This window comes from Nycticebus coucang, chromosome 13 (genome assembly GCF_027406575.1).
Source record: "Nycticebus coucang isolate mNycCou1 chromosome 13, mNycCou1.pri, whole genome shotgun sequence".
In the NCBI taxonomy this organism is placed as follows: Eukaryota; Metazoa; Chordata; class Mammalia; order Primates; family Lorisidae; genus Nycticebus; species Nycticebus coucang.
In genome coordinates, this window is record NC_069792.1 from 85,154,859 (window position 1) to 85,177,005 (window position 22,147).

The 22,147-nt window shown below is 43.2% G+C and overlaps 1 protein-coding gene across 5 annotated transcripts in view; it reads left to right on the forward strand.

Annotated features, from left to right (window-relative positions):
* The window catches only part of FER1L6 (fer-1 like family member 6), a 166,324-nt gene that overhangs the window by 69,237 nt on the left and 74,940 nt on the right, over positions 1-22,147 (forward strand). For all 5 annotated transcript variants that reach the window (XM_053559093.1, XM_053559094.1, XM_053559096.1 and 2 more), the window contains 5 exons: positions 1,644-1,734; positions 3,752-3,871; positions 5,551-5,703; positions 12,284-12,461; positions 16,628-16,752. In XM_053559093.1, coding sequence (XP_053415068.1) covers positions 1,644-1,734; positions 3,752-3,871; positions 5,551-5,703; positions 12,284-12,461; positions 16,628-16,752 — 667 coding nt within the window. The remainder of the gene's footprint in view (positions 1-1,643; positions 1,735-3,751; positions 3,872-5,550; positions 5,704-12,283; positions 12,462-16,627; positions 16,753-22,147) is intronic.

Sequence of the window (22,147 nt, forward strand, 5' to 3'; positions counted from 1 at the left end):
GCCACATAGAGGTGAGGAGGCTGCCCACGCCAGCAGGAACCCTGGTCTAAAGACAGAGAATGAATAGAAACGTGCTGTGGTTGCTTAATACATTTGATTAGGAAACTAATTATTTCCCCACTATGGGGAAAACAGAGAGATTAGAAGTACCAACCACTTCTACCTGGACCGATCCATTCTGGACAGTAGAGTGGAATTCCTTGTGCCTCTAGACAAGGCAGAAAAGGGGCAAAGAAATTCCTTCCTCAAAATATAAGCCTTCTTATTCTTTTTAAAACTTAAAGAGAAAATCTAACCGTGTTAGTATTCCCAAAGAGAATTTCTGGTGTGGCTTCCAGTTACCACCAGGCAGATCCTGGTGTGGGTGGGATCTTACTTCTTACTGGGAGGGGTGGCATCTTAACTTTTCTTTTGGTTTCTTTTATATTGATTATTTTGGGGGTCACAGAAGGACTGCATGCTTACCATAAAACAAAACAAAACAAAAAACCCAGAAATGTATAAAGTAAAAGCATCTGTCTCAATTCTCTCTCCAGTTCTACTCTCCAGAGAGGAGTTTGATTTGTTCTGAGGGCCTTTTTCTGTGGATTAGCCAACACACACCCTCAATATATATGCATTCATAAAAATATCATATTTTGCCACAAGCAATATCTTACATTTTGCCCAGCAGGTTGCTTTTTCACTCAATAATATATCAGGCATCTTTCTACAGGAACACATAACAGATGTCTTCAATACTCAGTCCCACAGATGTGTCATTATATATTTAACTAGTCCCTAGTGATACATTAACTAGTCCTTTATTTTGCTACTAGAAGCAGTCCTCCAATAGATACCATTGTGTAAGCACATTCTTGCCAAATCATTCAGTTATTTTTGAAGGATAAAAATTTTAGTATAATTTTTGAGTCAAATTATACACACTTTCAAATTTTGATAGGTGCTGTCAGATAGCCTCGAAAACATTGTAACGAATTATACTCGTTTACAATAGTGTAGACAAGTAACTGTCTCCCACATCTTCACCATACTTGACTATTACCCAATTTTTTATGAGTGAAATGGTACCGATTTTAGTTGTCATTTAAATTATCACTAATAAGGATAATACGTTGTTTTCCCAAGGTTTTTGGCCATTTGTATTTCTTCTTCTTGAATTGTAGTTATTCATTTTACTGTTTTCCTATTGAAACCACTTTTAACTTCATTTCCCCAAAATGTTACTATTTAGTCCTTTGTATGGTTTTAAAATGTGGGGAGACATCTCCGTATTGAGTCTACAATATTTCCTTTCTATGCAAGTTTTCAGGAAAGTTTTGGTGTGTGTTACATTTGTAAGATGAAGGAAAACTGCATTATTGTTTTCTTTGTTACAAGTTTTAACAGTGATCACAATTGATACATACAGAAAGAAAATACTGAGAAACAAATATCCGTTTCCCAGAGCCAATGTTGGATCTGGGCACCATTTCCAATTCTCACTTTATTTCTTAGAATCATCGCTTAGCTCTAAATTAAAAATCTTGGTTCTGTGGCTTCATCAGCCTCCCATTGTATTGCAGAAAGTGTATTTGCAAATCCCTGGAATGATATAAATGGATTTTCACTAAGTAGGTTTTTTAATTGTTCTCCTCTTACAGCGCCTTTATCTCTGAAGCAGAAAAGAAGCCCAAGATGTTGAATCAAACTGTTTTAGATAAGAAGAGACTCACACTCTGCTGGCAGGAGTTGGTATGTGAAAATTTATTTATACTCTGGGCACAGCTAAAGCATGTGCTTTAAAAATAAACCTCGTGGATGAGGCATAGGTCACAGAGCAGATGAGGTTAAGGTTTAAAGGTCACACACTGGTGTGATGCAGAGACAGGTGTGAGAAGAGGATGGATGTGGAGTTGGAAAGGACTCTGGCCCTTACCGAGGGTTTACAAAGATGAACTAGTCGCCCTAGCTAGGTCCTACTTCCTTTCTGATGGAGCTCCCCCTTGTTCATTTTCTTGATCTTTATATTTTGCTAAAGACCAAAGACCCACTTGCCCATCTGCCCCACAAGCCAAGACATCAAAAGAAATAAACACTCTGCCTGTCCTTGGGTTCCTCCGGTTAGGAGCTGTGTTGAAGCTATAGGGGCTTTTTGCTAAGAGGGCAGCAGCCAATACCCCTCCGTGCCCCGGAGGCCTGCGCACATTGGGTGCCTTGTTGAGGCTCAGTCCAGGTTTAGTGAATTCCAGCTGGAAATGCCAGAGCAAATCAGACCCTGAATTATCTCACCCATAAATTCCTGTTCCCGCAAGGGCACTGAGGGACATTTCTACCAAGAAAATTACTCAGTATTTGACTTCTCTGGGACATTTTAAAGGTATGAGTGAGATTCAGAGAGAGCATCAGATTTTCTAAAGGTCACAGCTAGTTAATCATCACTCAGAGACAAAAACATAAGTCCCCTCCTTCATCCTGATTTCCAGAATATTACTTTTCTGTCCTCCAAAACATTTAGTGGGGGGCAGATTCCTACCATCTGTAAGGCCTTCTTCCTGGGCTAGTTCCTCCTCAGCACCTCTGGCTGACGTGGCTCTGCAGTGTCCCGTGTACCTATTACCTTCCAAGTGCTCTATCTTTGTGTTGCTGGCCAGGTCTTGGCCTAAACGAGCCCACGATTTCCATGTCTTTGTATTGAAAGGTCCCCTTCCTCATCTGTAGAAGACATCTATTTCCCACCTGCTGAGGACCAGTGTGCCTGGGACACTGTGCCTGAGGAAGGAACGTTATGAGGCAGACAGCAGGCAGGACCAACTCACGTGGGGATTTAGAAGTCTCTATGAATGGTTTATGTGTTTTTTTCCTAAGCACATAAATGTTGGCTGAACAAATGAATCAAAATAAGCAGTTTAGATGTTCCAGTCACTAATACCGAGCTCCCTGGCAGTGTTCGGCAAATGATGTCTTGGTCTGGACTCATCCACCATACCTGGGGGGAGGTGAGGAGTGCAGTGATAGGGGATGTGGAGCCTGGGCTCTGCTGGGCGTCAGCTTTGGCTTTGACACTCAGTAGCTGCCTTACTATTTTCTCAGCTATAAAATGGGAAGAAAAGCACCTCCCACGTAAGGTTGTCATGAGGAGTAATGAAGCACTAATATAGTGGTTAGCACACGGGCTGGAACGGAGTAGCAGCTCAGTACCTTTTAGCTGCTATTGTTATAGCTGTTGTCAATTAGGTATCAGAAAGCCTGGATTTAGGTCCTAGCTAACAAGCTACATCACCTTGACAAGCCTGTGACCTTTCTGGTGAGACTGATAATCACTGGCTCCATAGTTCTACAAAATTTGCATTAAGTGGGCAGCATGCACAGTGTCAGACTCAGGGATAGCCCACATGAGTGGCTTAGTGTGGAGCTTGTAAGCACCTTCAGGCTCAGCACCCGTAACTCGGTGGTTAGGGCACCGGTCACATACACTGAGGCTGGCAGGTTTGAACCCGGCCCCGACCAGCTAAACAACAATGACAACTGCAACAATAACAAAAAATAGCCGGGCATTGTGGCAGGCCTCTGTAGTCCCAGCTACTTGAGAGGCTCTGGGGAGAGAATTGCTTAAGCCCAAGAGTTTGAGGTTGCTGTGAGCTGTGATGTCAAGGCACCCTACTGAGGGTGACATAGAGAAAAAAAGGACATTCAAGTCTCCGTAGTCACAGGACAGTGTTTGTTGTCCAGAATTCCATAAAGATGTACATTTACCCTTGTCTTGTTTTAGGAGGCCATGTCCAAGGAGGCCAAAGGGATCCTTCAGCAGCAGAAGAAAAAGCTATCTCTTGATGAAATGATCAGTGAAGCCCAAAACTTTGTGGAAAAAATCCGCTTTCTTGTGGATGAGGTAATCAACTCTAAAGTCAAGTCTTCTCTCCAGCTCTGCTGGGCTAAGCAGGCACTGTTCGTTTAGGGGTGAGAGGAGAGGTTTTTAAATTAAGTCAAACACCTACAGCTGTATTGATTTTTTTTTTTTATAAAGCCTTAGTATTCATCAAAATAAAAAGTAAGTAAATTCAAGATAAACATAGGAACTTTGATAGCTTTTCAACTATAAGAGGATTTAAATTCAGGCCCAGTAAAGGTCAAAACAGTTTCTAATTTTAAAGTAAGCTGTAAACAATGTCTTCTGGTGACTTCTAGAAAGATCTGGAGGAAAATGCCTCCATATTTGTTCTGTCAGATGCTGAAACTCCTTCTTGAAGCCTGCAACTGCATAGAAACCTCTTAAACTGAGATTTTTTTCTTTTTTTTACCTAATTTTTATTAAATCATGACTATATACACATATGGAATACAATATGATGATTTGATATACAATGTGGAATGCTTAAATCAAGCTGATTAACATCACCTCACCTCACGGACTTATTTTTGTGGTAAGACATTTATAATATGCTCAGTTGTTTTGAAATGCACCCTTGCGCTGAGCATGTTAGGTGAGATCCTGCCAAATACCCTCCCTCCTTGAGATTTGTGTGGGAAGATTTTAGGGAGAGGAACAGATTGACTGCTTCTTTGTTCTCAAAAGTTGTAATTTTTGTTGCAAATCAGTCACTCGGTGAAGGTGTAATAAGCAGTGATAAACATGGGAACGTGAAGAAGTATGCAGAAGGTTCAGGCCATGGGCTTCAAGTCTGTGACTGGCCAGCCCTTGTCCAGGAAAACCTCCATCCTCCTGTCTCTATTTCCATATTAAGACAGAAAGGATGTTCCCTGTGGGCGTCAATTATACCTGAGCATCAGAAGTTGGAAAGACAGAGTATCTGCTTCCAGCCCAGGAATGTCAAAACTCCTCTATAGTAACATACCTCCTCTTGTTTTGGTGGTTATATGGGTTCAGAAATGTGCATTTCAAATACTCATAACACGATGGGCCACTTGGCATGGAATTTTGCACTTCTCCTCCTGATGAACTCAACTTTAAAGTCTAATTTCCCGTGCTATTTAGTCAACTGTGTCCTGAATAACCACCCAAAATGGAGCTAAAGTACTTGACAAGCATATGATAAAATTCCTTGCAAAATGACCTTCCCTTTCCTACGAGCAAGTGGAAAGTCGTTCAAAGACATTCATGGATTTTTGCTTTTATTTTTTCATTGGAATATTCTGGAAATGTCATCTGGCTCTGAGGAAGTCCTTGAAGCTAGATCATTATTACAAGTTTGGGGTGTTGAGGGGAAACCAGGGGAAGTCGAACAAAAATGTGTGTTCTGTGGATAGAGAAAAGTGGCCAGCAAAAACGCCAGCCAAATCATGGGTCCAACTTGCATTCCTCACAGCACAAAGAGCCATTTGGCGTGTGGGTTTATATGGACTTTCATTTATGACCTAATGGTTTCTCTTCTAAAGGAAGCCGCACTTAACGTGCTTCAGTGCAGAGATGTTTCAGTACCTACATGGGTTCAGCCACAGAATGTGTTCAGCAGAAGAGGAACTGTTTCAAGATAACAAAACTCTGGAAGTGCATTCATTCAATATGTTCACTACTAACCTGTCCAATCCCCTCCCTCTCCGTTCCCGCAGCCCCAGCACACCATTCCCGACGTCTTCATCTGGATGCTCAGTAACAACAAGAGAGTGGCCTACGCCCGCATCCCCGCCAAAGACCTGCTCTACTCCCCCATCACGGAGCAGATGGGCAAACACTGTGGCAAGATCAAAACTCACTTCCTCAAAGTAAGTCTGCACTATTTTTTTTTTTTTGCTAGATGAAGATGGATTTCCGTTTTCTCATAGTGGTTCAGAATTCCCAATGTACGTTCATGTCTCATTTCTTGCCCGATGCTTTTGAAGGTGTGAGGTCAACTGGAGCACCCTGCCCCCTCTTGATTTGAATTGCAATTGAGGAGTTCAATGTCAGACAGCATCTTTTCCATTTTTCCAACTGTCACATCACCAGACACGTAGAAGTTTCTTTTCCGCCTTTGGTGTACCTCCAGGTTACTTTAACGTTCACTTCTTTGATTACTAGTAGGAATGAACATTTTTCTATGAGTTTCCTTACTACCTTTCTCTTAGATAATTTGTCCCTGGTGTCTCTTCAACGAATTCTATATTTTCAAAATGGTTTCAAAGAAAATTGCAAGAGGAACAGAACTTCTAGTTCAGGATTCCTGGTGTCTTTAGATCATAAAAATATGATAATCTTTTCAACATCAGGGTCCATACCCCCTTCATGAAGAAAATGTCCCCACCCTCAGGGGTGGGCCCTCATGGGCGTATATCTCTGGGTGGATTCTGCTGTCTTGAGGTCCAGATTTGAACCTTCGTTGGAGACCCTAGATGTTTTACCTTTACTGCAAAGAAATTTTTATCCCAGTAAGTAGAAATGAGTGAAAAGGAGGAAAATGTGGTCCAAAGCCTTAATACTTACACCCTCAGCTGACAACAAGAGTGTGGTTTGATGGGTTAACGTTAGCCAAGTGTCCTGACAGTTTCAGGTCTCATTTCTTGCTCTAACATAATATTCTATTGCTGCCCCAGAGGGAGTGTGAGAAGGTTCAAAACCATGCCATATTGGGACCAGGTAAAGAGATAGAGATTCTTGCTGAGAAGAGAAGATTTGACAGCATCAGAGATGTCTTTCTGTGTTTGTGGGGCTACCGTGTATATGGGAGGGGGTGGCATAGAGGTGAAAAAGAAAAAAGAGAGAGAGAGAGAAAGAAAGAGAGAGAGAGAAAGCAATCAATCAATCAATCGATCAATCAAGCAAGCAAGCAATTGATTCCAGAGGATAAAATCAGGGTCTGTAAACACTTTACAGAGGAATAGTTCCCTAAATGGAAGTCCACAACGAGTTCTTCATCCTTTGTGGTGTGAACAGGTTCTGAACAACTATTTAATATAAACATGGTAGCCGGTGACTCCATTAGATGGCCTCTAGGTGCCATCCAACTTTAAGAGGCTACCATAGGTGTGATTGTTAAATGTTGCAGGCAGAAGGACCCACATTTTGAGCCTAAGAGGCAGAATGGGAGAAGGGTTGACAGCATGGGCTTTAAAATAAGGTGAATAAGGGTTGGAGTTTGGATTAGTTTGTTAGGGTTTCAGCAAAGTATTATAAACTGATTGGCTTAAACCATAGAAATTTAGTATCTCACAGTTCTAAAAGCTAGGAGTTCCAGATCCAGGTGTCAGTGGGCAGTGTTCCCTCTGTAGGTATTGGGGTAGGACCCATTCCCTGCCTCTTTCCGAGCTTCTGTTTAGCTTCATGGTTTGTGCCAGCATCGTGTGCCATCCATCCTCTGTGGGTGCCTGTCTTTTCACGTGCCATTTTTTTTTATGCCCCCAGTCACACAGGACAGGCCTGGCCTACCTACTCCAATAAAATGTCATTTTACCTTAACTAATTACATCTGCTTTATTTCTAAATAAGGTCATTTTCTGGGTATTGGAAAATAGAACTTCAATATATGAATCCTGGGAGACCACACAACCCATATGAGAATTCCGGGGCCAATGTCTACTAGCTATATGACCTTGAGCAAATTACTTAACTTCTTCAACATTCAAATGGATAAGGACTGTTCATTCCATTCTTCATCCATTAAATGGAGATGGTTGTGAGGATTAAATGAATAAATGAAAATAAAAAACACAGAGTTGTACCCCACCCAGAGAAGTCACCCAATAAATGCCAGCCTTCAAACGAGTGGACATCCAGCTTCTCAGAGATCACTGATGTAGGTTGTGTGACCCCTCGCCTGTCCAGGGAGCTGTTTGTGACTCTGAATGCTATTTTCTATCACTCTTGTAAAATTATTTTTAGAACCTCTGCTGTAAAACTGGTAACTGAAAAAAGGATTTTTTTCACCCAAGTCATTCACCACAATTATCAAGGATTTTTTTTTAACTTTCTCCATTCAAGGAATGCTAGGGAGACAAGAAACATTTGTCTTAAAAATAGCAAATCATTTCCTGTGCTAAAAATCTGGTATAACATTACTCGCTCCTAAATATTTTGACGTATCCTGGTACTATTTAAAATTAGAACAAAGAACAGCTATCAAATAAAGCCAGAGGATAAACATAACTGAGAACGCAGAACTTTTGCCCTGTGGCATCCATCGTCTCTGTGTTATCTTTATCGAAATCTCTGTAAACCTTGGTTTACTTATTTCTATGTTCTTTTCACCCTTGGGATTGCTTTGGGCAATAGCTTTCTTAAGTCTTGTTGAATTCGATGATACCAACCAGATTAAGCATCTTAATAAGATGACTCAACAAAACTATTTTCATTCCTGTTTTTGATCATCACTCCTGTTATTAAGCCCTTTCTACTTACCGGCTCCTTGGAAGCCTGTATCTCCTCAATGAATTGGTGAGTTTGAAAAAAGTAAGGGCTGTACTGGGAAGACAAAGATTTCTCTCACCTGGAGCTGACCCCAATTTCTTAGGTGGGAAATAGGGAAAAAACATAGAATGTAAATCTCTAAACTTTCTAGGCCAGTGTTTCCTCAAAGTTTATTCCCCAGCTGCTGTCTTTTGACTGGCTCTATAACTGTCCGATGTTCAAATACGTTTAGGAGGTTGGTGTTGTAACCTGGGAACTTTTGGCATTTTCGGAGGAACCATTAACCAGTAAGAAGTCCTGCCATCAGGAAACATCTTTAAAACCCAGTCTACCAAGTTTATTCATCCTGAATAGATAGTTACAAGTTTTAGGAAACTCCTATTCCTCAAGGCCCCGTATAGGAAATATTAATCTGGAGGAAACGAAGGTGGCTTATCAGTTAACACGTAACTGAGTAATGGTTAATCTATTACTGCAGTTGGGGTTTCGCGGTCCTGGGTTCCATGATCTTCCTTTATCTCTAATTTAAATATATTCATGATACTACTAAACATAATGGAACAGAATTTGCAGAACTCAGGGCAGCCCATCATCCCAACTATCAGGGGTTTCCCCTTTTATTCTTATCTCCCCTGTGCCCCTGATGGCTGGAGATGTGGGAGAGGAAATTCACCCCTAAGAGGAAGCCCTTGCTATGGGAGGGGCAGGGTGCACTCAGAGCCCAGAGCGTGGGGCTCAACCTTCCTTTTCTTTCCTCCTTGGGTCGCTTTGCTGTGCCAAGCCCACTCCTTCTCCCACTCGTCTCCCATCCTGTCTTCTCCAGGCTTCCAGCTTTCCATCCAGCTTTTCCTAGGATGCAACAGGAAGTGGGGGCTGAAAGGCTCCCTGCTGAGCCCTGCCACAGAGGAAAACCTCTGCAAGACAAACACGGCTTCCTGTCACCAGTGCCAGTTGATAATTCCAGCACAGTTTGCATGAATTCCCATCTCTCTCTCTTTTCTCTGACTTTCCAAGTTTTCCTCTTCCTTTTGAACCAGCTGGCATGTGCCAGGACCCTGGGGGGGGTGGTGAGAGGTGGTGGGGCAGAGGAAGGTTAAACCATTAGCATTCTGTCTCAGGCAGCATTTAGACATGGGTGAGCATAGTTTTTTCATACACTTTGTGTTCTTATATTCTTCTTCTCTGGTGTGTTTTCTATTTTCCTACGTTTGCTATTCTCAGAAGGAAAGGCCTGGCTGTGATTAGTCATGCTTCTGGGGCACAAGAGAGAGGAAGGAGAGTGGAGAAGGGGAAGGCGGGGCAGACACACATGACGTTGACAGTGGAAATAAAGGTAAACAGGGGATGCTGGCTCTGAAAGCACCCAGGACAGCGCTCCATAATGCCGGGTGAACCACCTTGGAAGCTTAAGTGAGACACTCTGAGTCATTGTTCCAGCAATTTCAGTTTGTTTGTATTTTAAATAAATGTACGCGCTGTAACTTTAGGAGTGCGGCAGTGGTCCTTACAGAACATTTGCACCAGGTATTAGCTGAGTGTTGGGTTCTCCCCGTGAGTTCATATATACGTATGGTGTTATTTGTTGTTTTTTGTTTTACTCTAAGAGCACAGAATATCGGACCTACTCAAGGCAATGAAGTTAAGAGCCTTGCTGCTCAAATACTTAAAACTGAGGTCTGTAGACCAGCAAGACCATCAACAAGGGTCAGTGCAGACTCTCAAACTCCACTCCAGAGCAACTGAATTAGAGTTTGCACTTTATCCAGATACCTAGGCAGTCCAGATGCACACACACAGTGTGTGAAGAACATTGGGTAAGAGTCTGGGCTCTAGAGCTGGGTAAAGCTGTCTTCGAGTCCTAGTTCTAATCCTGCCTTGTTCTGTGACCTTGGACAACTGTCTTATCTTCTCTGAATCTCTGTTTCCTCACCTTTAAAATATACATTATAAAAAAAAGTACACATTATAAAAAATTCTACTTTATGGAGTCATTGCAAAGATGAATGATAATCTATGACTTGGTAATAACATGTGCCACTACCATGTAAAGGAGAAACATTAGACCAGGGTCTAGGACAACGTAAGTGCTTAACATGTATTAAATTCATTGTTGTTAGAAATGTAAATAGAGAATAAATAATTACTCAGCAATATTTACTACATTCTTCTTGAGTGCTAAGCAGCCTTTCAGGCCTTGGGGACATCCATTGCTGTGAAGCAACAGACAACATTTCCTGCTTTTATAAATTAATGGTCTAGTGATGTCTACAAATGGCAAGAGAACTGCTTTTATTACAAAATACAGACTTAGGATTTCAATAAATATTTGTTCTGTTGGACAAGTATGTGATACCTTTGGCTATTATTATCAGGGAAGTAATAGACTGATGATTATCTGTCTTATTATTATTTTTAAAATTAGAGGCTATAGAGTGGTTGCTTTTACCAACACGAAATGACCTTACTTGGATTTTTCTTTGAGCTCAAAAAACAATGGCATTCTACTCTCTAAAGAATAAAATCTCAACATTCTCCACCTACCGAGCAAGATCCTTCAGCCTTGTCTGTGTCATGCTCCGTCATGTTCACCAGTTGTGAATCCTTCCTTTTGGAAAGCTCTTAGCTCCGTTCCTGGCATGAGTAAGCGCCCACTAAATCTCAGCTCATGGTACCCAGATCTTTGTTCGCGAACTTTCCTTTTTCCTCTCTCTCTGGGAACTAATACCAAAGTACCAATTAAAATCCAGTTGAATATTTGAATCTTAAAGAAAGGATGGAAATGCCCACTCCTACTTCTCTGCTCCCTCAGCATTTTCTTTCCTTACATCTGAGTAAGGAATGCAAGTGGCCTCCTCATGAGCTTGGGGAAGGGCCAGGACTGACCCGTAGTCACCTGACAGCCTCCTCCCCCGTCCCTCAGCAAGGGCCTTGCAGCACTCACAGTTGTTGCTAAATTGAGTTGCTCAAAATCTGTTTATGGAACCCACAGAAAAAGTAGAAAGGCAAACAGCCATGCTTGATTTTGGATTCAGAGGCTTTCCACGGGGGCCTTGAAAATTGTCTGAGGAAGTTTTGGGCTTTCTTCTTAGGATTCTGTGACCCTCTGTGGAAAGGAAGTGGTACAGAAGACTGGGGAAATCACTGATATGAAATCCTGAGAAACCCTCAGCAGAGGCCCTTAGGAGAGTCTACAGAAGCAGAAGAAGGGGCCGAGTCTCAGTGCCACGGCTCCTCTGGGAATGGTGACCTTGCCAGGGATCTTGAATACAGGCAAGGGGCAGAGGGTCTCCAACTCCTGGAGACTGAGAAATACAGGAGCCACACTGTCTGCATTGAGTTGAGTCCTTCAGATCCTAGGAAGACTTGCCCCCTCCTGTACATATGCACACACATGTATGTGTATATCTGCATACACGCACACATACATATATGTGCACACACTCACACCACACATACAAATACAAATTCATCGTCCTGAATGAAGCCAGGGAATGGAAAGTCAGTTTGGAACTCAGGCAGTTGGACGTTTCAGGAAGATTTCAGCTTAGCATAATGAAGAGGCAGGCTATAGGGTTCAGAATCAAAATCTAGAGTTAGAATCATCTTCCTGAGCTCAAGCCTTGGCTCTGCCAAAACGGAGTAATCTTATGCAACTTATTTAATGTCAGATTTTCTTCATCTGTACCATGGGGGCAATAAACACATCTACCTACTAGGTTTAAATGGCCAGGGTTTGAAGAGCACATCACAGCGCATGCCTAAGCTTCAGGCCCCACTAGCCCTGGATCCTTCTCCAGAGTGATGAGTTGAGGCAACTGGGGCCATTGCTCTCATTCTGAGTTAAAAGGAGTCTTTGAGGACACACCACCAGGGGTGTCCCCAGAAAGGACCTTTTTTCTCAAGGAGTGAGGCCCCTAATTGTCCCCTACTAACAAGGTAGTCTTCCTTGTAACCTTTCCCCAGCTTCCTGGGAAACGGCCAGCTGGTTGGTCAGTGCAAGCAAAAGTAGACGTGTACCTGTGGCTGGGCTCCACCAAACACTCCAGTACCATCCTGGACAACCTGCCTGCAGGCTACGAAGCAGAAATGCCTTCCAAAGTGGCTGATGCTAATCACCCCCCAGCCAACCTGCTCTACCAAGGTATGGTACCCATTGGGCAAAGGGGTCATTCAGTCTCGGGTGGGCCTCTAAGAAGACAGTGATGTTGGCAGCATGCCTGAGTTGACTGTACTTTATTTCAGGATCAACTTATTGGCCTTCCTTAACGTAGTTTCCAAGTCTTCTTCCTTACCTTCCAATGCTCCATCTAAGAAGAATAAAGTGAAGTCTTTAAACACATCTGGAATAAACTTTTTTCTGTGAATAGACAGGAAGCAATTCGAGATTCCCTGTGGGCAGGCTACATAGGTGGAGTTTGCATTTTAAGCACAAGATGTTATTTAAAGAAACATCATAAATTCTTGTGCCGATACGACCTGTGGAAGTAAGGCACCTTTTCTTTTCCATTCCATTGGGATTTTGACACATAAACAGCAGGCCTTCACATTTCTCAGCAGTGACCCAGTGCAGACGGGCATTGTTGGGGTCATTCATGTTTGTCCAGCTTGGTTATTGGCTTGGCTGCTTTTAGAAACTCAGCATGCTTTATGGAATCCCTTTTTATATGTAAGTTATTTTCTCTGAGTACCACTGTGTTTACATTTGGATACAATTTTGAGTTTTGTGGCCAATGTTGATGTCTTACCATTGCATTTTGCTTTCTTTCTCCAAATGTCTTATATTTGGGGGATCTCTTGCTGCTGAATTCAGATAAGGCAGACTCCAGTTGTACCTTCGCTTTTACCAAAGTTGAGTTTGGTGCTGAGCTGGTGTTGGAAACGTGGGAGAACTGTCCACACTCAGGTTTCCTGGGTTGCACAAGGCTTCTTGATTCTGGTTGACTGTGACTGCCAGTGAAACCTCAGTTGTTCAGTAGTCAGAGAAGACAAGGTTCTGGAGACTGTGTCCAATGTCGACGTGTAGGACACTGTCTTTTTGGAAAATGGATAACACCTACCATATGCCAATCATTGTGGTCTACACTTTATACATAAGATCTAATTTATTTCTCACATCCACCATGTAAGTCTCTTCATTTTACAGATGGAGAAAGTGTGTATCAGAGATGCTTAGAAATTGCCCAAGATCACACAGCTAGTAAATGATGGGGCAAACTGTCTCCAACCTCTGCTTTCTCTCCACTGCTGTCCATCCTACGTTTAGAGAGTTTTTGTGTTTGGAAGAAATCACCCACATCAAGGTATCTTCCTATCTCTATAAACACTATCTCTAGAGACCCAAGGACCTGGGTGTGCTTGCTGCCCCAGCCACTGTTAGGGGAGGAGTGATTTCTCTAAAGCTCTCTGATCCTCAGAAGCGTGTTGTTTTCACAGAGTGATCTAATAAACTTTTTCTGCTGTGTTTTGGCATTGATAACTTTGGCTGCCTTCCATACCACTGGAGCATTTTGTGTTCTAGAAAATGCCCATGCTGCAAAAAATTAGTTTGCACCCAGGTATGGAAGGCATGATGGCAAAACTAGTGGGGGACGTAGAGATGAGTGAAATGTGATTCTGGCCCTCGAGTGGGAACAATCAGAAGCATCTCTAACAACCACAAGTAGAAATCAAGCTACAGCACAAGAGGCGGACTGATGACATGCCAGGAGGCAGACTAGTAAGACTCAAGGGTGCAGAAAAACAAAAGCCTTAACTAAGGAAATGGAGCCCCCTGGAGTTGTGCGGTGCATTGCTTGTTTGACTGCCATTGGGAGGGCTGCTAAAATTCCAGGGCAAGTCTTTTTAGGGGCAGGTGGGTGGACATTCTCACAGGATGAGCCATTTCCAAGTTCATGTCCAGCTGAGAAATTTGCCAAGCCATATAACAAGCTAAAGAACATCCAGGCCATCTCTAGACACACTCCTGCTGGGAAAATCCCTGTGCCGTATACAGGACATTCCATTGTTTACCGTGGCCATTTTAAAGGCTCTCTCATCAGCTGGGTCCACCCTGTCACATTAGGGTGTATTAGTGTGGAGGTGGGGATGGAGGGAGGACTTAGAATTGAATTCAAAGGCTTTGCCTTTCTGGTTCCCCCAACTTGATCAGAGCCTGGAGAACCTTGTGCCATAAGCATCTGGATTTAACCAGAGCGCAGCGTTCAAGTTTCCACATCCTTTGCAGGATCAGAGTGGGCACTGACAGGGCTGCTGCTTCCTCAGCTCCACACTGATCTCCCCAGCCAGACAGCAGCCTGGGGTGGAGGGGCAGAGGCATTGGTCAGTCTCATGACTACCCTTGGCACCCCGGCCCTTCCCTGCTGGTTCCAGAGTCAAGCCTTGCATTAATGCCCCTCCCCACCCTCCTCATTCCTTCCCCTCTGCCAGGGCATCAGGTCTGGCCCTAAGCTTCCTGCCCAGAGGGGGCGTGTTGTCCCCTTGTTGGTTTCCCTCTCTGACATCTCTTCTGCCCATTGCTAGTGTGACTCAGTTTTCGCTCCTGAAGCTCTGATCAGCTCCCAAGCATAGCCCTCCAAGTGCTCCCTGTTGTCCGCTAAGCTCGGTGTTGGTGCCTCATTCAGGCCTCTGAGGTCCTCAGGGATAGGACTACAGCTGTCTGGGGCCCTGTACTACAGCCAAACTGGACTACATCTGGCCCTACATGGCCTGGCAATTTTGAACTTGTCTTGACTCCTCCTGTTTCAGCCACTTGGGGCCTCCACCCCTGCCCATCAAATGTCCCCGTCCTTTTGGGCTCTGCTCAAAAGGCAGTGCCACCTCCCCTGGAGTCTGCCCTTTTTATTTGAGTTGCTTTGGCAAATGTGAGTTATTCCTTTGTATGCACATGGTTCTATCCTACATGAATAGAATCATGTTATGTATCTCAGGCTGTTCCATCATTCCTCACAAAGCACCGGATTCTCGAGACCCATCCATTCTGCTGTGCGTTTCTTTCATCTGTGGCTCCCACTCCCCGACATGTTTCCTGTTTCCTTCCCAGTGATGGGCATGCAGGTGCTTTCCACTTCCAGGGATACGTGGTATTGAGCAATAGCAACAACACACCAGCACCTCACACCATGTCCGGGTCCTCCGCCCTTCAGTCCCCTTCAGTCAGCCTGGGAGGAACGATTATTACCCCCATTTTACAAAGGAGGAAATGAAGGCGCAGGGAGGGCTAGCAGCTGCCCACCAGTCCCTGGATGGACATGCGAGATAAGCCTGGGAGTGGCATTGCAGGGAGTGGGGCAGGGATCAAGGGTATTTATACCCTTCATTTGACTAAGTAGAGTTATTTAAATGGCGTGTCAGAGTTCCCATGTGCCAGCCCCCATGCCAACACAAAAGCACGGACACACACTGAGCACGCTGCCTTTGGGACAGTCGGGAGAGAAGGCCAGTGAGGAGTTAGAAGGAATAAGTGACTATGAAAGCAAGAGATGTGCGGCAGGGCCAGTGATGACAGAGCCCCACCAACCAGGGAATATGGTTCATTCCACTTGTACCTGACGTTTCCCCATTGAACCCTGACCCGCCCCAGCCTGCAGCCCTCTCTCTGCCCACCAGGTTGGCAGGTGTCCAGTCCTGCCCACCCCCACATCCTTTGCCAAGGTTCTCACAGGACACTAGTCCCTGGCCTCCTGTCATTATCATATGGGTGCTGGTCTTAACTTCTTTAATCTTCCAGGAGCTCCCCAAGGGCAAGGGATGTCTTGAGGACCAAGACCACAACTGTACACAGTAGGCACTCAAAATGGCACTGGCTGGCTGCGTGGAAAAGGGATGAATGGATGACTCAAGACATATATTGGTTTTACTGAAGTGAAAACTGTGGATCAGCCCCCCACACACACACCCCCCACAACAGTGTAAATGGGAGAATTACAGGATAATTATTAGGGAGTAAAATGTGATATTTTAGAGTGAGAAGAGGATTTTGGAATTAGGCAAATAACATCCAGGCTCTGGTGCATGTTCCACAAACTTTGGAAAGTATTTTAGCTTTTTTGGTGGGCAATTTTCCTTATCTAAAAAATGGAGATCATTATGTGTACTTTACAGGGATATTGTAAGGAGTAAGGCACACAGCCCAGAGAAGGGCTGAGGAGGGCGCCGGGCTTGGAGTGCCCCCTTTCTTCATAGCGTCCCTTCCAGTCTCAGAGGAGGGGGTGCTGCTGGTGTCCTTTCATTGTCTGCAGACACACGGTTCACACCCGCTGTCCCTGGAAAGCCCACTAACGCCTACCTCTTTCCATGATCTGTCCACAGCCCAGCACATCTTTCAGCTGAGAGCTCACATGTACCAAGCCCGGGGCCTCATCGCAGCTGACAGCAATGGACTTTCCGACCCCTTTGCCAAAGTCACATTCCTTTCTCACTGCCAGACCACAAAGGTAAACAGGGGACCACTGGTTTTCTTCCTACAGCCTATAACTGACTTGAAGCAGAGCCCAGAAAAGAAAGAAAGCAACAACAAACAAACAAAATAACCAAAACAAACAAACAAAACCAGGGCGTGTTGCAGTTATCTGTGTCTCTGTGTGTGTAAGTGTTTCACACTCAAAAGCAAATGTGTGCCAAGAAGGACTGACCTGGGTAAGGTCTATCATTCCACTCAATCCTTGTCCTAAGGCAAAGGAGGCAAGTCCTGAGGTCAGAGAAGGTGGGGAGGAGTGGGGAAGAGAAGAGAAACTGGTGCACCCAGGGCACCTGCTGCAGAGCCAGGAACAAGGCCAAGTGCAGGGGGGAGAAGCAAATAAGGAACAGCACAGACAGCCTGCGTGAGGTTATCAGCCAGACAGTATCAAGGAGTCTTGGGAGGGAGGAAAGTTCTCCAGGTTGGAGTTCTGGAAGCTGTGCACTTTGCACTTAGCAGCTGGGGAGCTTTGCACCCTTGTAACTCATCTGTCTCAAAATCCCCCTCCTCTGGAAAGTGCTACTTCATAATAGACAGTTGGGAGTGAGTACTAAAGAGGACATGTCTTTGTCTACCTAGTGCTGCTCATGATAGAATGTAAGAAACTGGGGAATTTATAAAGAAAAGAAATTATTTCTTACAGTTCTAGAAGCTGGGAAGTCCAAGGTTGAGGGGCTGTGTCTGGTGAGGCCTTCTTGCTGGTAGGGGCTCTCTGCAGAGCCCCAAGGTGGGGCAGGCACCACATGGTGAGGGGCTGGGCATGCTCAAGTGTTACTGCCTGTCTTTCTTTTTCAAATTTTTTTTTTTAAATTTTAAGATAATCTCTATCAATAGTTCAGGTCTTTTCCTCTCATAAGTCCCTCCCATGATACCCCATTCATCCATTAATGCATGAATTCATTAGTTCTTGAGTGGATCTATGCACTCTTTTTTATTTATTTATTTATTTATTTTTGTAATTTATTGTTAAATCATAGCTGTGTACATTAGTGTAATCGCCTGTACCCATTCTAAGATGCACCATAGATGTGGCCCCACCCATTACCCTCCCTCCACCAAAACCTCCCCCCTCCCTTCCCCTTCCTTGGCCCTTTCCCCATAGTCTTGTGCTATAGTTGGGTTCTAGCCTTCATGTGAAAGTTATAATTTAGCTTCATAGTAGGGCTGAGTACATTGGATACTTTTTCTTCCATTCCTGAGATAGTTTGCTAAGAAGAATATGTTCCAGCTCCATCCATGTAAACATGAAAGAGGAAAAGTCTCCATCTTTCTTTAAGGCTGCATAGTATTCCATGGTATACATGTACCACAATTTGCTAGTCCACTCGTGGGTCGATGGGCACTTGGGCTTCTTCCATGACTTAGCAATTATGAATTGGGCTGCAATAAACATTCTGGTACAGATGTCTTTGTTATATTGTGACTTTTGGTCTTTTGGGTATAAACCTAGTAAAGGAATTATAGGATCGAATGGCAGGTCTATTTTTAGGTCTCTAAGTATTCTCCAAACATCCTTCCAGAAGGAACGTATTAGTGGGCATTCCCACCAGCAGTGTAGAAGTGTGCCCTTTCCTCCACATCCACACCAACATTTCTGGTTTTGGGATTTTGTTATGTGGGCTACTCTTACTGGGGTTAGGTGATATCTCAGAGTAGTTTTGATTTGCGTTTCTCTGATGATTAAGGATGATGAGCTTTTTTTCATGTGTTTGTAGATTGTACGTCGGTCTTCTTTAGAGAAGTTTCTCTTCAAGTCCCTAGCCCACCCTGAGATGGGGTCTCGTGTTCTTTTCTTGTTAATACGTTTGGGTTCTCCGTGGATTCTGGTTATTAGACCTTTATCGGAGGTATAACCTGCAAATATCTTCTCCCATTCTGAGGGCTGTCTGCTTGCTTTACTTACTATGTTCTTGGCTGTGCAGAAGCTTTTTAGTTTGATCAGGTCCCAGTAGTGTATTTTTGATACTGCTTCAATTGCCTGGGGAGTCCTCCTCCTAAAATATTCACCCAGGCCGATTCCTTCAAGAGTTTTCCCAGCACTTTCTTCAAGTATTTTTATAGTTTCATGTCTTAAGTTTAAATCTTTTATCCAGTGAGAGTCTATCTTAGTTAATGGTGAAAGGTGTGGGTCCAGTTTCAATCTTCTACAGGTTGCCAGCCAGTTTACCCAGCACCATTTATTAAATAGGGAATCTTTTCCCCACTGAATGTTTTTAATTGGCTTGTCAAAGATCAAATAATGGTAAGTAGCTGGATCCATCTCTTGGTTCTCTATTCTGTTCCAGACATCTAATTCTCTGCTTTTGTGCCAGTACCATGCAGTTTTGATCACTATGGACTATAGTACAGTCTCAGGTCTGGTAGCATGATTCCTCCTGCTTTGTTTTTATTGATCAGTAATGTTTTGGCTATTCGAGGTTTTTTCTGATTCCATATAAAACAAAGTATTATTTTTTCAAGATCTTTAAAGTATGACAATGGAGCTTTAATAGGAATTGCATTAAAGTTATATATTGCTTTGGGCAATATGGACATTTTAACAATGTTGATTCTTCCCAGCCATGAGCATGGTATGTTTTTCCATCTGTTAACATCTTCGGCTATTTCTTTTCTTAGAGCTTCATAGTTCTCTTTGTAGAGATCTTTCACGTCCTTTGTTAGGTGTACTCCCAAATATTTCATCTTCTTTGGCACTACTGTGAAAGGAATAGAGTCCTTGACTGTTTGTTCGGCTTGGTTATTGTTGGTATATATAAAGGCTACAGATTTATGGGTGTTGATTTTGTAGCCTGAGACATTGCTATATTCCTTGGTCACTTCTAAAAGTTTTGTAGTAGAATCCCTAGTGTTTTCTAGATATACGATCATATCATCTGCAAAGAGTGAAAGTTTGATCTCTTCTGACCCTATGTGGATACCCTTGACTGCCTTTTCTTCCCTAATTGCAATGGCTAAAACTTCCATTACAATGTTAAAGAGCAATGGAGACAATGGGCAACCTTGCCTGGTTCCTGATCTAACTGGAAATGATTTCAATTTAACTCCATTTAATACGATATTGGCTGTGGGTTTGCTGTAGGTGGCCTCTATTAGTTTAAGAAATGTCCCTTCTATACCAATTTTCTTAAGTGCTCTGATCATGAAGGGATGCTGGATATTATCAAAAGCTTTTTCTGCATCAATTGAAAGAATCATCTGGTCTTTATTTTTAAATTTGTTTATGTGTTGAATTACATTTATAGATTTACGTATATTGAACCAGCCTTGAGACCCTGGGATAAATCCCACTTGGTCGTGGTGTATAATTTTTTTGATGTGTTGTTGGATTCTGTTTGATAGGATCTTATTGTGTATTTTAGCATCTATATTCATTAGTGATATTGGTCTATAATTTTCTTTTCTTGTTGGGTCTCCCTGGTTTGGGGATCAAGGTGATGTTTGCTTTGTAGAATGTGCTGGGTAATAGTCCTTCTTTTTCTATATTTTGGAAGAGGTTTAGTAGTATAGGTACTAGTTCTTCTTTAAATGTTTGGTAGAATTCTGACGTAAAGCCATCTGGTCCTGGGCTTTTCTTTTTAGGGAGATTTTGTATAGTTGATGCTATTTCAGAACTTGATATAGGCCTGTTCAACATTTCCACTTCGTTCTGGCTAAGTCTTGGTAGGTGGCATGCTTCCAGGTATTGGTTGATTTCTTTCAGATTTTCATATTTGTGAGAGTAGAGTTTCTTGTAGTATTCATTAAGGATTTTTTGAATTTCTGAGGGGTCTGTTGTTATTTCATCATTACCATTTCTGATTGACGAAATTAGAGATTTTACTCTTTTTTTACTGGTTAGGTTGGCTGAAGGTTTATCTATTTTATTGATCTTTTCAAAAAACCAGCTTTTGGATTTATTGATCTGTTGTATAATTCTTTTGTTTTCAGTTTCATTTAATTCTGGTCTGATTTTGGTTATTTCTTTTCTTCTGCTGCGTTTGGGGTTGAAGTGTTCTTCTTTCTCCAGTTGCTTGAGATGTTCCATTAAGTTATTGACTTCCTCTCTTTCCATTTTCTTGAGGAAGGCTTGCAGTGCTATAACTTTCCCTCTTAGGACTGCCTTTGCAGTATCCCAGAGGTTTTGGTGATTTGTGTCTTGATTGTTGTTTTGTTCCAAAAATATGGTGATTTCCTTCTTAATCTCGTCTATAACCCATGTATCCTTCAGCATAAGGTTGTTTAGCTTCCATGTTTTTGTATGGGTATGCAGGTTCCTGTTGTTATTTAGTTCAACTTTTATTCCATGATGGTCTGAGAAGATGCAAGGAATAATTTCTACTTTTTTAAATTTGCTGAGGTTAGATTTGTGGCCTAGGATGTGGTCGATTTTGGAGTATGTTCCATGGGCTGATGAGAAGAATGTGTATTCAGTTTTTTTGGGATGAAATGTTCTGTAGATGTCTGTTAAGTCCAGATGTTGAATGGTTGAGTTTAAATCTAAAATTTCTTTGCTTAGCTTCTTTTTGGAGGATCTATCCAGGACTGCTAAAGGGGTGTTAAAATCTCCAACTACTATGGAAGTGGAGGAAATCGAGTTGCTCATGTCTGTTAGAGTTTCTTTTATAAATTGAGGTGTGTTGTGGTTGGGTGCATAAATATTAATAATTGAGATCTCATCATATTGAGTATTACCTTTAACAAATATGAAGTGTCCATCCTTATCCTTAATTACTTTGGTTGGTTTAAAGCCTATTGCGTCTGCGAACAGGATTGCAATGCCTGCTTTTTTCTGTTTTCCATTTGCCTGGAATATAGATGACCATCCCTTCACTTTGAGTCTATATCTGTCTTTTAATGTAAGATGCGATTCTTGGATGCAGCAGATATCTGGCTTGAGTTTTTGTATCCAGTCCACCAACCTATGCCTCTTTAGAGGACAATTTAAACCATTCACATTAATTGAGGGCTGGGGGTGGTGCGCATGGTTCTGGGAGTGCCAGGCGCCCAGTGACCTTGGCACAGAGAGCCCAAAGCTCCAGCAGTCTCTGGCCAGGAGAAGAGCTCTGCACAGAGGCAGGGAGGGCTCCAAAGGGCACGCAGCTACCAGAGTCCCTGTCCAGATGAACAGGCCAGTGTGGACGCTGGGAGGACCCAGGAGGGAGGACACAGGGTTGTGTGGCTCCCGCAGTTCCTGGTCAGGGAATGTGGAGGCCCGGTGGGTGCGGGTCATGGGTAGGGGGTCGCTGCACAGCTCTTATGGAGGTCTGGGTGGTGCCAAGCCCAGGACTTTGAGGTTGCTATGAGCTGTGACAACATGGTACTCTACCCAGGGCAACAGCCCAAGGCTCCAATGTGCCAAAACCGTCTCACTCTGCCCCTAAGGATTAAGGCTG